The sequence below is a fragment of the Furipterus horrens genome, unplaced genomic scaffold, assembly GCF_987537825.1.
Source record: "Furipterus horrens unplaced genomic scaffold, mFurHor1.1.pri manual_scaffold_5, whole genome shotgun sequence".
In the NCBI taxonomy this organism is placed as follows: Eukaryota; Metazoa; Chordata; class Mammalia; order Chiroptera; family Furipteridae; genus Furipterus; species Furipterus horrens.
Window position 1 is genome coordinate 99,200,935 of NW_028327175.1, and position 15,602 is coordinate 99,216,536.

General features: G+C 40.4%; 1 protein-coding gene across 4 annotated transcripts in view; it reads left to right on the top strand.

Annotated features, from left to right (window-relative positions):
- The first annotated feature begins 344 nt into the window (after window positions 1-344).
- The window catches only part of AUTS2 (activator of transcription and developmental regulator AUTS2), a 1,178,499-nt gene continuing 1,163,241 nt past the window's right edge, over window positions 345-15,602 (top strand). For all 4 annotated transcript variants that reach the window (XM_090276907.1, XM_090276909.1, XM_090276908.1 and 1 more), the window contains exon 1: window positions 345-686. In XM_090276907.1, coding sequence (XP_090133033.1) covers window positions 345-686 — 342 coding nt within the window. The remainder of the gene's footprint in view (window positions 687-15,602) is intronic.

The following is a 15,602-nucleotide window of genomic DNA, read 5'->3' on the forward strand; positions in this document are numbered from 1 at the left end:
TTTTTCCCTCTAAAGGAGACCTGTGTGTTCAGCCATTACTTTGCTCGGCGCCGCTCACAGGAATCTCCGACCCTCGGTACCGTGGGCAGCCCAGCACTTGGGCTTCTCGCTTCTCGCCCTCGCTCCCGTCCCTCCTCCCTCTCTCCGCCCCTTCCCCCTTTTCTTTCTCCTCTCTTTCTTCCCCTCTCTCCCTTCTTTCGGCCGCCGTCTCCCCCGCGCCCTCCTCGGGGCGGAGGGAAGCCGAGAACGGGGGAGGGAGGGGTTGGTGTCAATTTTTTTTGTGGCCGCGGCTGGAGCCTGTGGCGGGCAGGCGGCGAGAGGGGAGACCCCGGCGCGGCAGAGCCATGGATGGCCCGACGCGGGGCCATGGACTCCGCAAAAAGCGGCGATCTCGGTCGCAGCGAGACCGGGAGAGGCGCTCCCGGGGCGGGCTGGGGGCTGGCGCAGCCGGCGGCGGCGGCGGCGGCGGCGGCGGCGGCGGTGGTGGTGGCGCCGCCGGCCGGACCCGGGCGCCCTCGCTTGCCTCGTCGTCGGGCTCCGACAAGGAAGACAATGGGAAGCCCCCGTCCTCCGCCCCGTCCCGGCCCAGACCCCCGCGGAGGAAGCGGAGAGAGTCCACCTCGGCCGAAGAGGACATCATTGATGGATTTGCCATGACCAGCTTTGTCACTTTTGAAGCGCTGGAGGTAAGGGGGACCCCCCTCCCCTTGGTTTTCCTTTATGCACGACCCCTTTCGGCTGCACCCGGTTCTGCTGCTTCCCCCACTGTGCTCTGGCCGGTCTGTCTGTCTGTCTATCTAGACTGTGGTCTTATTGTTGGGGTGGGGGGAGACGGGGGCCGCGGGCAGACGGTCAGCAGGAGGGAATCGCAAAGCCATGCCTGGTCTCCTGATTTCCTCGTTCTTGCTCGCCTTTCCCCTGCGCCCCCTCCACGGCAGATGGGCATATAGAAAGGGGTTCAGGCATCACAACAATGCGCCCCCCTCAACGGATAGCTCTGTCCCTACTCTTCCTCCTCTCCCTCCCAATCATGGCTTCTTGGCTGGTGGAAGTCTCTTTGCTGGGTTTGGGGCGCCTGTGGACGGTTGTCTGTGTGTTTTCTACAGAGCCATATGTTTGTGTGTGTATGTATGTGTTTGTGTCTGTACATAGTATATACCTTTTCTGGTGTCCTCGGGACTGGAGACTAATGGGGTTTTGTGGTCCCCTGCCCCCCCCCCCCCTTTTTTTCTCCTGGTGAAGCTGGGGAAGGGGGCGTTTTCTCCTGGTTTGGAGAAAGGAGGGAGGCGGGGAGAGCAGAGAGGAAAGGATGAAATATCTTTCTGTATTCCTAAGGGGCTCTATTACGGAAAGGGTTAATTATAATATGTACATATGTGTGTGTGTATATACACATATGTGTGTACATGAGCAATTTGGTTCAAGGATAGAAAAAAGGTGCACCAGGGAGGACTGGTGTGAGGAAAGAATAAAATCCTAGCTGGTATCTGAAGGGCTTGTCACCCAATTGTCCCCCTCTCTTTCCTTTTTTTTCTTTCTGATTGGCTTTGTGTGTCTATATATAAGTCTTTATTCCTTGGGCACTTGCAATGTTGATTTACAAATGTACATTTTTCTGCCCTCTAACCAGCACCTGAAGAAGGAGGGTAGGGGAGTTAGAGGGAGACTGTACAGGGGGTCAGGGGGAAACTATCTTCACCTGGAAGGACCAGATTTGGTGCTGGCTTGGGTTACTGGTCTCTGTAATGTAACCCCCTTTTTCCTCTCCCACCTTCCTTTCCCCACCCCCAATACAACACGCGCGTGCATGCACACACACAGAATTTGAGATTCTGCAGAGTTGGTCCGGCTTCTCCTAAGCACAAAACCAAGATAGTTGGTTTCTAGCCTTCCATGCACCTGATACAGTGGTTAGAGGTTCCTGAAGGAAACTTTTCCCTTGCCCTTTGATTTTTTTGCTCTTTTGGTATTGTTTGAGATGATCAAGTACAAGCTTTGATAATGACAGCTTAAATCTCACATGCAGTAACTGTGCAGGCTTAGATTGCTGGTTCTGTGTGTATATTTGGGTGTCAGGTTGAAATTTTTTTTTCAAAGGAGTCAAGGTTGTTCTTTCTGAACTGCGTTTTGTTCGGACTGCTGGTGGTGATGGTGGTAATGGATGGTGGCTAGTGGTTGGGGAGGAAGGGAGGGTGGTTGGTGGAATTGGTGACCATAGATTTTGATGTTAGTGATTGAATCAGTTACCCTTTGGTTCTAGAATTGGTGCTTTATTGACTAAAATGGACCTTGCAGTCGTTTTGAGTTGAGGCTAACCACTCATTAGGATAATTCTAACTCTGGCTTCAACTTTGCCAAGGTGGGAGGGTACTGTACTCTGTGACCTCTTTTCCTCTGTCTCTCTCTTGATTTAAAATAGGAATTGAAATAGTAGCATGTATGTTAATAGAAAACGCTGCCTAGAATTTGGTTCACCATTGCTGTCTATGGAAGATTAGGACAGTAATTGTAAAATCTGGTTACAAGTGGTTCTGCTTTTTGTATGGCTACCCTTTCTGTCCTGTGGCCCCTCTCACTAAGCAAGAGGGGCCTACGGATTCCGTGAACATTTTTGAAGGCTAAGTGGAGATAGATATAACTTATTCAGTTGTTTTTGATCACTTTTAATAAATAAACATTTGCCTGAGCTTGTGATGTGTATAGCTCTCTGTTTGGCATTTGAGAGAAAATGCCCCCTTCTAGTTTCTTTTGGGATTAAAAACTTAATTTTTAAAGAAGAACAAGTTCAAATGTGCCATTAACACCATTTCCTATCTTGCTGTGATTATTCTTTTCTGCTACTTTTCTAGATTCAAAACTCAGGTTATTTTGGTTAGCTATATACTATACTAACTACCTTCATATCTAAATACCATTTGCTTATCTGTGTGGGTCTAGAAAGCCTAACTTTTAAAAAAGTTTTCTTAAAACTTAATAGAAAAATTTAAACATATACAAAAGTAGAGAGAACAGTTTTGATGAACCCCAATGTACCCACCACCCAGGTCCGCAACTACCAGCTTATGTCTCATATTGTTTCATCTACATCCCATTTATTTGCTCCCCCCTTGCAGATGTGATATGAGAAATATGTAAATATTTCTGTATGTATCTCTAAATGGTAATGACGTTAAATAACCCAAGTCTTGCCTCATAGTACCATTGTCACACCTAAATAAACAATAGTTCCCTAATATCATCAAATATCCTGTCAGTATTAATCTTTAAAAGACCCAGCTTTTGTAGGAAAGCTGTAAATAAACTTTACAGACTAAAAACACAGTGGGGAATAAAAACCATCATGTATCTCTGGTTCTGTGAACAAAGGTAGATCTGTTTGATGCACATTTGTGTCCATGCTGGATGGTGAAACATATGTGTGTAGTGATCATGAAGATACAACCTATGTATTTACTCCTTTTGGAAGATATACTCAGTGGCCACTGTGCAATGTGAGGGCTTTAATTTGGAAACAGGAAACTAAACTGTGAACTTGGATAGAAATGTATGTGACAGGAGTGCTTATAAAAGTTAAGAATTATTATAGATACTAAGAGTACCCTAAAACTGCTTTTGTGCCTTGTGTTTAGAAATGAAAACGATTGTCACCATGTAACATTGAGGCTGCTGCTCTTATGATGCTGTGATAAAGAAACCAGAAATGTGGGCTTGTACAGCTAGGCTTGTTCCTTTGCCAGTTCAGAGAAATAGCAGGCAAACTGTTGGAATAGTATACTTTGGATGTTAATGGACACACTGATTTTGACTCCTCTTTAAAAAGAGGCTGCTACTTACAATGAAAAGTGCTGATAGAAATTGTTCCGGTCCAACTATGGTTTAATAAATGCTGGAGCAAAAGTAAGAACCTTGCCTAATGAAAATCAGCATTTTTATGTTGATTATTTTTTTCACTGTTGGATATTTATTTAAGCTGATGAAAGCTTTGAGAGTAGTTTGAGAAACCCACACTTTATAGACAGTGAAACTGGCTGAGGTAGTTTCATATTCTTCAGGGACACTTGTCTTGAGTAATTGTGCCCTGAAGTTCAAGTATGTGATTGTGAAGAGTCTCATGATAGAAGATAAGAGGGTAGGTGAGGAGGCTAAAGTTGAACATGGTGTTCCTTTCATTAGGCATTTGAGAAACAGAATTAGCATTTGGATATGATGTTGTTTGTTTAAATATTCTTTGAATAATAGGTTGAGAGTGAATATCCCCAGATGGCATGTTAGCCAACAAAGTACGAATGGAAATGTTGGGGTTCTGGTACTGTCAGTATACCCTGATATGCCAGCTGATACTACCTTTCTGTTCTTACTTGGGTTTCTTTCTTTGCAGTCTCAGCCAGTAAGCCACGTGAGTACTGCAGCTGAACATTTGACTTTGCAAATCCATTATTTTTCCCCTCACTTCCCTTGCGCACTGCTCTTAGTGCAGCCTCTGTTTGTACAGCTGACCAAGGGAAGCAAGGATGATATTGGTGGGATTAGCAGGCAGGAGGCCAGTTGGAATTTTGCATACTTGTGAAAATTAAGGAAGATTCATTTCTGGTGGGTACAGGATCAAACCAAGACTTTCATGCAGTCTTTATTTCCTAGCTTGGTTTCAGGGCTTACTCTGAAACACTGCATAGACATTGATAGCATAAACAGACTGTACAGAATTTGTTGTACTTAACGGTATGCCACGTTAATAGGCTCTAGTAATTTTTTACAGTCAAATCTCACTTATTCAGTTTAAAAAAATGACATTAATCATGTTCCTTGTATCAGTCAGCAAATATTTATGGAGTGCTTGATAATGTGCAAGGCATTAAAAAGAGTACAGAGAAACTTAAAATATATGTAGCATCTTGAAGGAGTGTGCAGTTTAGTTGATAAATTAATCCCTGCACCTACAAAATAATTCTGAAATAGGTGCTTGAATGCCTGATAACAACTAAGTGTGTGCTAGGCTTTCAGAGAACAGGGTAGTGAGTGCCAGTGCCTGAAGTATTTGAAAAGGCTTCCTGGAGAAGATGAAGCCTAAAAGGTCGAAGTGATTTGGATAGATAGAGAAGGAATGTAGGATGGAAAGAATGTTCTGAGAAGAGGGAATAGTGAAGGAAGCACAGAAAAAAAAAAGAGTGAGACAAGGCTGTTTGATGAGGGCTTGAGGGCAGGGAAGGGTTGATAGAAATGAATACAAAATTACAGAAGTGTAGAGTGCTTATGAGGGAGAAACACGGTCCAGGCTTGGCTGTCCTAACTATTTGAGTTACCTTGGGAAGTTACTCTAAAAGCATCAGTTTCTTAACCCATTAGTTTTGAGAGGTTTAGATTACTTTAGTTCTAGAGCGAAGGTGCCCATGCTGGGTGGGAACATAGCTCTGCCAGATGTTCATAGGTTGTGTTCCAGACCCCCAAAAATGTGATCTGCCCTCAAATAGTTTTGGAACTTGATGGGCTAGACAAAATTAAAGGATGACTTGTTCTGCCAGAATTGTCTTTTATTATATGAATGTGAGTTTTGACGATCAGAGAATGCCGTGTGATGTGTCTTATTTCCTAAATTTATTTGACCACAGGGTACTTTTATTCTTGGCATTGGAGTCCATAATCTGGTATGGAAGATGCCGAGAAGGATCTCAAAGGTCCCTTACAGGAACTTGGTGATCTGTAAGTTTAGGGTTAGTGGGCCCATGTTAGATGACTTGGAAAACTAGGCAGGGAAGTTTGCAGTTGGAGTGGAAGCTGCTGCTTAAGTGGGAATGGCAGGGAGAGTGCAAGGTGTAAATAATGATGATCAGCTCATTTCTCTTCCTGTTCTCTTTTCCTGCCTGGTGTCAGCCCTTTCATTGATTGTTAGCAATCCCACCATGAGGTAAGAATTGGGCAGTGATTTTCATTAATAGCTCTTTCAGTGTGATAGCACCCAATTCTCATGCCACCAAGCTGCCTCTAGCCAATAAATATTCTGTCTTCTTGGTCCCTTCTAGTTTCCTGTATTGCTGCTTTTTAGCAAGCTAGGGAAGGTGGTTGGATGAGAAAGGAGGTTGACACTGAAGTTAAAATAAAGGTTCCAAAGTATCTTCCTTTTGCTTACTTATGTATGAAGTGCTAGTTCAAAAAATGTCAGAGCCTTTCTGCTCTCCCTCAGCCAGGGAGAGCTGTGGAAAGCTGTTTTATTTTTGCATTTTTCACTTTATGTTGGGAAGTTTGGGATGGGAATGCAGGGTAAATGGGTCAGTTCCAGCATTTCACTTCTGAAAGTGTGCATAGCTTTAGGATCTGAGAAGTTCCTAAGTGGTGAGAAAGTTTGCAGAAAAGGAAGAGTGTGAATAATGGGTTGGTTATGAATTCAGATATTTTACCGTGTGTACTGAATTTCAGTATTTTGCTGTATAAGACAGATCACTTCAGGATTATTTATGTGAGATGAGGTGGAAGATTGTGTGTGATGATTCAATGCAGCTTGTGTTAGCTGTTGAGGTTAACTACTTCAGCTGCTTTTTGGAAGTAGGATATAAATGAACCAGTAAATTGAAAAAAATGAATCATGGTTAGTGACTAGCTTTTCAACCTTTGTGAGAGTGTGTTCTCTAGCTTTCACAGTTGAAAAAGGGTTAAAAAATAGAGCATTCAACATTATTCAAGGAGCATTGGGGGTGGTGATATAAAGAGATCCTGAGGCTCTATACAACCGTTCTATGTACTGTCAAAAATAAGTAGTGATTAGCTTGAGAGAATGTTGGAATTAGAAATAAGGTCCATAAGTTGAGAAAATGATAGTTGAGGGCAGCAGTTAAGGAATAATTTAGGTCTCAATCCTATAAGATTGGGGAGCCTTTTGGACAGACGGTCTGTAGCACTGCTTGATGAAGGATGTGTGTGTGTGTGTGTGTGTGTGTGTGTGTGTGTGTGTCCACATGCAGAGTGTGGAGGTCAGTAGGTTAAGTGGCTTTAGATTGTATTTTATTTTACCCAGTACTGTGTGTGTAGAGTTTAGTACCTTAAATGTAGCCTAACTTGGTGAAAGTGCCTAGTGCTTTTTTTTTTTCTCTCTTCTAGAAACACCCTTTTTTCAGGGTCAGGATTAAACTCAATATTCTGTAGGTAAAGGAAAAAAGTTGGTAATGAGGTAACTGCTGTTCATTTGATAAAAGTTCTGAAAAAATGAGATTTGAAAATTCAGGTAGGAAGAGCAAGATAGGAATTAATTTGGTGGAACCCAAGACAGGAGAGGCTCAAAAACAATTCAGGGACACTGTGAGCTGAGTCAGAACTATTTTTCTTACGTAATTGTGCCTGCTCCTAGATGAATGCCAATTTTCTTTTTCCTAGAAGTTGGGTATAGAACTTAAGGCCGGTGATACCCTAAGTTTGTCTTCCTTCTAACAAATCTTAGCTTCTTTATGCTGTTGGCAACTGAGAGGGAGGAGTGGATTTCACAGTTTGGCTTCCTTTGCTTGCTTAGGTCTCACAGTCCTCTTCAAGGCTCTGATTCTGTCCTTTGCAAAGGGACTGACCTGTGGCCTGAAATCCTGTGTATTGTTGCCTTCTTTGCAGGTGTTTATTTCACTTATTAGTGTAAATGGCAGTCTCATCTCAGAATCCAGTTAGATTTCCCACCCACCCACCCACCCACTGCCTGCCTGCTTCCTTCCTTCCTTCCTTCTCTCCTTCCTTCCTTCCTCCTTTCCTTCCTTCCTTTCCTCCCTCTCTCTCTCCGTCTCAACTGTCCTCCCTTCTTTCCACCTCTCTTCCTTTACTGAGATAGAGCTATCAAAATTATTAATGAAGTTTATAAAAAGTAATGGATTTAGGAAATTTTGAATGAAATGTGGAAACGTAAAAATTTCAGACTTCCATTGTTTGAACTTTCACACTATTTGAGGCAGGGGCTCTGCTGTTACTGAGTTGCTTGCTACAGTTTTCTGGGCTGTTCCAGCTCATCATTCAGATTTCTCATTTATATCTGAACCTCTAGTTAGGGTTTGCCTGACAAATGCTACAAATTACCAAATTACGTACAAATATTTTTTACTTTACTGTCATTTTGGCTTGCTGCTATACCTCAAGGTGCCATATGTCCTTGGTACCTTCAGAACCCTGGAAAATCCAAGTGTGGTAAGATGGAATCACAGGAGGAGAGGGGAAAACCCACAGTTTTACGTAATGTTACTGGCTAATGTAGGTTGGGATTCAGTTTTGGAAGAAAACCTTCCAATTTCAGGTACTGTGTGATTGCTATTAACTGAGGCATTTCAAAATGACCTGGGCTCGATTCAGAAGCACAGCCTGTGAAGATGAGTGTGACACTTGGTTATGTGGCAGTTATCTTGATGCTTTCAGGCTGTAGCAACATTCTGAATCTGGGACAGGGTTTAAGTCAATGCCAGGGTCAAGTCGTGACGGTACCTGAGAGGTGTCGTTTTCCTTGTTGTCCCCACGCCTACTCTGCACTGCAGCGTAACACCAACCTACCAACCTCATTTAAGGTTTCTGCAAAGTTTCCGGTGGCAGTGATATTTTAGAGCTTGAAGAAAGGCATTAAAAGAGGCCAGTATTAGCAATTACACCTCAAAAATCATACTGAAGTAAACTTTTTGTTGTTGTAGTTTGCTAGGATCTCTATTTAGTTACACTTGTTGGCCAAAGCTGTTCAGTGAGTAGTTTTCCGTAGTTAAAAACTAAATAAGAAAAAGAAAAAAAAAAAAACCCCTGAGAGAATGGGTATGTAGATGAAACAATAGCTGAACATTAGATTATTACTTGTTTTTCAGCCATATAATGGGAATTCCAGTGTTCCACCCCATTTTCTCTGTACATGTTCAGTTGGCAAAAATAACGAAGGTACTGGATTGTGCCATTCTAAAATGAGTTGCTGTAATTCAAGTGAAATTATACTTTCACTGGGGCAAAAGAGGAAACAAGCATTTGTTATTGTTTTGCTGTTATTTGTTATTATTATTGCATTGCTATGTAGTGCAGTTTGCTCCTTTCCCATCTCTTATCCGGTAATCAGTTTGGTTACTTGTGAAAATTATAGTTTTGAGCTTAATGCGAGGAGCATCTTTAGGAGGTGTTTCTTAAAGTTAGGACCTCAACTTTCAGAGCAGTCTTCTGATCTATTTTACTTAAGCCATCGTTGGCTTTAGTGATGTAGTTCTACAGTACCCCTTATTTTGCAAATAAAAACACAGCCCAGAGGAGTTAATTGACCTGTTCAAGATCACACTGGGAGTAAGAAACTCACAGTTAGCCAGTGAAAACAAGGAGATTAATACTAGCATTCCCAAGGGCTGGAAATGTTTGAAGGAGGTTTTATTTTAAAAAGGAAAAAAAAGAAAAGGAGGTTTTATTTAAAAAAAATACTACAAATGAGAATGAGGACCCATAATTATAAAGTTTTCAATTTTTCTAAGAATTTTACCACCCACCCCACCCCACTTCCCAGAATTAGGATGTAGAAGAAAAAATATTAGGGTGATGATATGAGAATTTCTCATCTTTGAATTTATGTCGGAATGATAAAATAACTATTTGATAATAAAATGGCCTTAATATGGCTTATTTTAAATTTTAACATAATTTTTTTGGTTAAAATATTTTCTTCAACCTGGCAATTCAGAGAAACTTAGAGCAACTTAAGTTTTATAGCAGAAAATTGGAACAAGTGAGCTTTGGAGCATGGTGGAATTGAAGACTCAAACCAAATTTTTCTTCTGAAGAAAGACTTAAACCATTAAATCCACATGGTGTGTTGGCTAAGCCATCTTGCCTCTTTATTGCTGAACCAAAAAATTTATAACAACGGTTTGTCATGTGTATATATTTATAGTCAATCATATAATGAAAAGAAGTATTCATGAGATTGTAATAACATATCAAGATGGATATAATTAAAATGGAAGCATATTGACACTCTGAATTAAATGCAAACCATAAAACATGATACCTGAGCACTGTGCTTTACATATTTGCTGCAGGGGGCAGTCAGCCAAATATGCAAATAAAGACATTGATGAATTTCCCTGGGTGTGTATGTGGTTACAAAGAACCCAACTATTTTATTAATCTTTTATCAAGCATTGTTTAGACTTGCAGTAGCAATGGAATGTATTAATTTGGCTGACCAAATAGCTTAGGACCAGAAAGTAGGAAATAATAAAGGGAAGACATGATTGATATACTCTCCCATAAATAACACATGCGACTGACAAAAGGGCTGAGCAATCTTTAGATCTGTACTTCATGCCATTAATGGAGTTGTTAAACCAGGATGTTTAAGTTGAACTTCAATCAGAGAGGCTGCCTTCCATATAAAATGCAGGCCTATCTCTAGTTACACCCTGGACTGGCGTGTTGACAAAATTGGTGTAAATTGAATTTTTGTAAATTGGATCAGATGCACCAGGAGACTCTTACTGTGAAAAATTAGTCTTTTTTTAAGTGAAGTATAGTACTCTTCCTCTTGGCAGGGAATACGGGATTTTGGTAGATTGGGTCTATAATAGATGGACATTGCTTTTCCTGAAACACTTTTCTGTATTTGTTCCATGTGCTCCTGGAAGAAAGTGACTGTTAGATTTGCATTTTCTGTTCAGGTTTGATACCTCACTTGGTCTGTGCTTCCAGGAATAATTGGTGATTTGAATAAGCCTGCATCATTCAGATTTCAGAGGTTAGTTTTTAAGTGTGTGCTAAGGAGGACTTGTGGCTATGAATATGGAATATGATTTCCGTATCTGTTCCATTGGGGAGTCCAGGCATGTCGTAACCACTTCAGAGTCATGATTGTAAAGAGACACCCTAGCTATATTTTTTCTATATGACAGTTCAGTTTTAAACTTGTAAAGATGCCAGATGAAGGGCTGTATTGTTATTAGGGAAGTTGGTGACATCTGTTATATCTTGTTAACCAGGGGAGGAAAATGCTTTAATTAAAACATCTAATTATGTCCTCTCAACTGATGAAAGATCTTTTGCTAAATTTTTGGAATTGCCTTTAATGGAAGAAGCTGGCCTATAGGAACTGTGAAGTAAGTTTACTCTTTTTATTTGACAAATACTTATTGTTAACCATGGTGACATAAAGGTGTTGTAATTTAGTCAAATTGCTCCTACACTGTATGTGGGCAAAGATAATTTTCAGAAGTTGTCAAAGCCAGCATAAAGTTTTTGTTTTTGGCCTCCCTCTGACCCCCACAGCATATGAGCCCCAGAGGGAGTTTGTGTTTCCAGATGTGAGCCTGGGAGGATCTATAGTGGCTAAGAGAGCCACCTGGGGAGAGAGCAAATGATAATTATAGGTGAGAGGCAGGGGGATAATTCTGCCCCTGCACTGAGAGGTGCGATTTCACACCCGAGTGTTGAAACCTGCTGTGTTAGTTAGACAGTGTGTTGTTTTAAAATTAGTTTTGCTAATCTAATATAGAAATGGACCAGATTGTTCCAGGCCACCTTCAGTTGAAGGACTGTAACTGTTTTGAAAATTGAAGTATAATGTGATTACAGAAATATTACCTGTGTTTTAAAAAAAGTAGTTGCATATGATACTCGAAAGTATTGAAAACTGTGTTTAACTCAGCATATCTACATAGCTTCTAGCTCCCTTGATCACTTTGTAAAATTTGTTTAATACGCTGGCAATGTGGCTTTCTTCTTTGAATCATTCAGACTTCAAAACCTATCCAGTAAAGACATCCTTTTACCTATATTTCAACCCAGAATTAATTTTACCTGCAGATGTTCTGTTTTCAGAATCACAGATGATGATGATAAAGCTTATTGATAGTCTTAATGTTGGGATATGGAGTAGGTTAGAGAAATGCTTTATTTCTTAGCTTCCAGAGTATTTTATTTTTCCAAAATGATTTTTTCCATGAATTGAGATCTCTGGGCCAGCCTAACAGTGTGTTTGAAGTGTTGACCATAACCCTGTGTACTCTTATTTGAGATCCTGTGGGAAGTTCAGGCACTATTATATGTTCTATAATGGCTTACTGTGTGTCTGTTATATGCGCTGTACGGGCTTATTGTGTGTCACTTGGGAGAATGACTGGAACCTTAGGAAAGCCAGAGTTTTCTTCTTGTATTTCTAATGTATTGTTTTATTCTCCTCTGTTCTCTACCTTTAGCCTCTGTTTTCTCCTTGAGTATATTTTTCTAGGGATATATGAAGCTCTCAGAATTGTTGCTTCCTTTTGTTCAGTAATCCCATGCATAGTAGGTACTCAGTCAATGCTTATTTAGAGTTGACTTATTTCCACAAAAATTCCAGGAAAAGACGTTTTTGAAAAGGGAGCTACTGTTTATTGAGTACTTACTCTGTGCCAGGCATTGTGTTTAGAATTTTGTATTCATTAGAGCTACCCCATAAAAAAAAAAAAAATAAACGATATTCCTGTTTTACAGTTTAAGGCACTGAAATTCAAATTAAGTCAACTTGCCCAAGGTCAGTTCAAGAGAGGCAGGAAATGTAGTGGTTTCTGCCTGATCTGAAAGCTTGTGCTCCTACCCCTTTCCACTCTTCTTTTTAATATAGATTCATTTTGTTAGAGATTCCCAAATGAGTCTCTGGTAGACCACATTTGTTCCCTGTTGCTACTGAAAATTCTTTAGGTTACTGAGGATTTTTTAGGTATAATAATAGGCTTTAGGGAGGGGAAAGTACCTCATCATCTTTTGGGAAGTTCTTTATTTTCTTTTTAAAAGCTGGAGCTTACAAGTAGGTGGTTGGCTGCTAGTCCAGCACATCTGTAGCTTATTTATTGTTGGTTTTTCTTTTTCTCTGTTTCTTTCACTGCTTTTCCCTGTATAAAAATCTGACCCTTTCCCAGGTCACATTGCTCAGGTAGATTTTAAGCCTTTGTCAAAGAAGAGGGCTCAAACTCTGAATATTAAGGGTTACTGTGTGCTGGTTCCGATACTAAACCCTTTCACAAACGTAATCCCAATGATATTTTTGGAACAGAAGTGTAATATTGGAGAAGGGACTGGCACTCTCTCAGTAGGTCACTGTGGATACAAGCTTATTTTCTACTATGAAGTCCTAAGTATTTCGTCTTGTCTGCTAGTTTTTGTTTTTGTTCTTTAAGTGATAGATTCTTCATTCTTCCTGGTGAAAGACCACACTTACATAGTTTTTTGCCTTTCCTGATATCTGTCTTGAAGATACCTGTTGACAAATGGTGCATATTTTCTCTGTTATTGTTCCCTTTTATTATTTTAAGCACATTTGCAAGTTGTTCTCCTCCTTTCCCCACTCCACCTGTAGAGGTTTGTTTATGCTACAAAGAGTATGCTAATAAATGTGACTGTTGGATTTGCTTCTCTAGGAAATCCCAAGTGTGATTAAGAGTACTATACATCTGGAGAAGCTTTCTCCTCATCTCTTCTGGGCCAAGATAGGCCTCCACACAGTTTTATCCTCTAGGACTAAAGGATTCAGACCTGGCTGGTGACCATCTTTTGAGGAGTAGTATCACACACACATACACAGTTATACACACACAGAGAATGAATGAATATCAGTACCCGCCCTGGGCCTGAAATTCCAAAAGATTTCTGGGTGAATATGAAGATCAGTCAAATTAAACACTTCTCTGAAAAGTCTCTCTTGTTTTGAAGAGAGGAGGCAGTTTCTTCTTGGAACCATCATGCTCCGGGACCTGTAGTCTTGCTCCTGTCTCTCCAACTACTTCAAGGAGGATGTTTATCCTTTGGCTTATCCAAATGGGAATATAGTGGATTTCAGTTTTTACCCGACTTTATGATCGTAGGGCAGACCTCAGTCAGAGCATTTCCTTTGGAATTTAACTATTACTATAAAAATCTAGTGTAATAGAAACTACACTTTTAAGTCAGGGGTTTTAAAAGGGAGCTTTTATAACAGAGTTTTATATATTTGTGAAATGTGAGTTCTGTATTACCTCCAGGGCCTATTTCAGATTGTAAATACTTAGGTAGCAATTGTATATTTTTAACTTTTCTTTGTGTTGTTCCTTACCCCTCAGAGGTTTTTAATAACCCTGCTTTGATGTTTTTGATTAAGGGAACAGTGTGAAGAAGACTGGTAGAGATGGGTGTCACTTTCACTTCAGGGCAATGGGTGCCCTGTTTACTGTTTATAGATGAAAGTTTCTTTAAGATTCTTGTTGTAGATTTCTACATCTGCTGCCCATATTTCATCAGTACTCTTATTTAATTTAGTATGGTGTGCTGGGATTAAGGACAGAGAAATATGTATGCTCAGGCTGATTTGGAAATTACATTGTTGAAACACAATCCATATGGTCATTGTAAAATGGTTAGTACTACATATAATTGCCTTCCCAATGATGTGCTTTGTCATTACTTCCATCTTTCAAGAAGCACTCTTGTAGAATGCTGACAGCAAAGGCATCGTTAAAAAACACATGGACATGCAAAGGCATTAAATTATCTGTAGTTTAAGGATTGGATTATAATGTTAGAGGATGGAGCACCATGTTTTCAATCGATAACTCTTGTTTAGTTCAGCAGTGTCAGATTGGATGATAAAGATTTGCAAAGGTCCTATTTATATATTTGCTGACTATGTTTCATATCTTCCTTCCAGTTTTGAGGACATCTTTTAGCTGTGTCTAAGACCTCTTCTCAATATTGTAACCAGTAGGTTTCTCTGGGATGTTTCTTTCAACTTTGTGCCTTGTGATGAGTTCTTCTCTAGGGTTTTCCCTCAGCCTCTTATTTTCCTAAATGTAAGCCCAAAGCAGGCTAAGCCAGGAGGTTGTTTAGGTGTAAAAAGAGAGAGTAAGTATTGGAGCCAGGAAGCCACTGGTTGGCTACCATATTGCCCAAATTTATATACTCTATTGTATAACATCTGTCTCCACATGGGTCCTGAGTTCACCATCAATAAACAGTGTGAATCATAAATAATACATACTATGTTGGGTGGTGACAGGGATTTTCAAAAACAGAATACAGATATGATAGTGGGAATCTAATATATATGTATATGTACAATTTTATTTTATTTTTGTTTTTTGTTTTGCAAGTTTATTGGATCATCTTGACACAAAATCATGACAGCAGCGTGAGATGTCTCTCTCTCCTTTAGCATATGTGCAGTTTTATAGAAGTTCTTTTAGGTGAGGTCTCTCTGAGGAGGTGATATTTGAGCAGGAAACCTGGAGGAATCAAGCAAGAAATGTGATTAATTGTGGAATTCTGCACCTGAAACCTGTATAATTTTGTTAACCAGTGTCACCTCAAATTTAGTAAAAAGACAGAAAAAAGGTGGAGGGGAAGGAATGTGGTTAGCCAGGGTCAGAGCGTTCAAGGAAGGGAGGAGCATGTGCAAAGGCTTTGAGGAGAGAGTGGCCTTGTATGTAACTGTAGGAGGCCATGGTGGGTAGAATAGAGCAATCCAGTGAGGAGGAGAGGGGAAGAGATGGGGAACGGCCTGTAGAACTTTGACTTTCAGACCTCAGCAATTAGAGAAATTCAGCTGAACTCAACTGTCCAAAACCCTTACTTCCAAACTGAAAAAATCTTTTAATTTCTCCAAGATCACCTATTGGTGTTAAAACAAA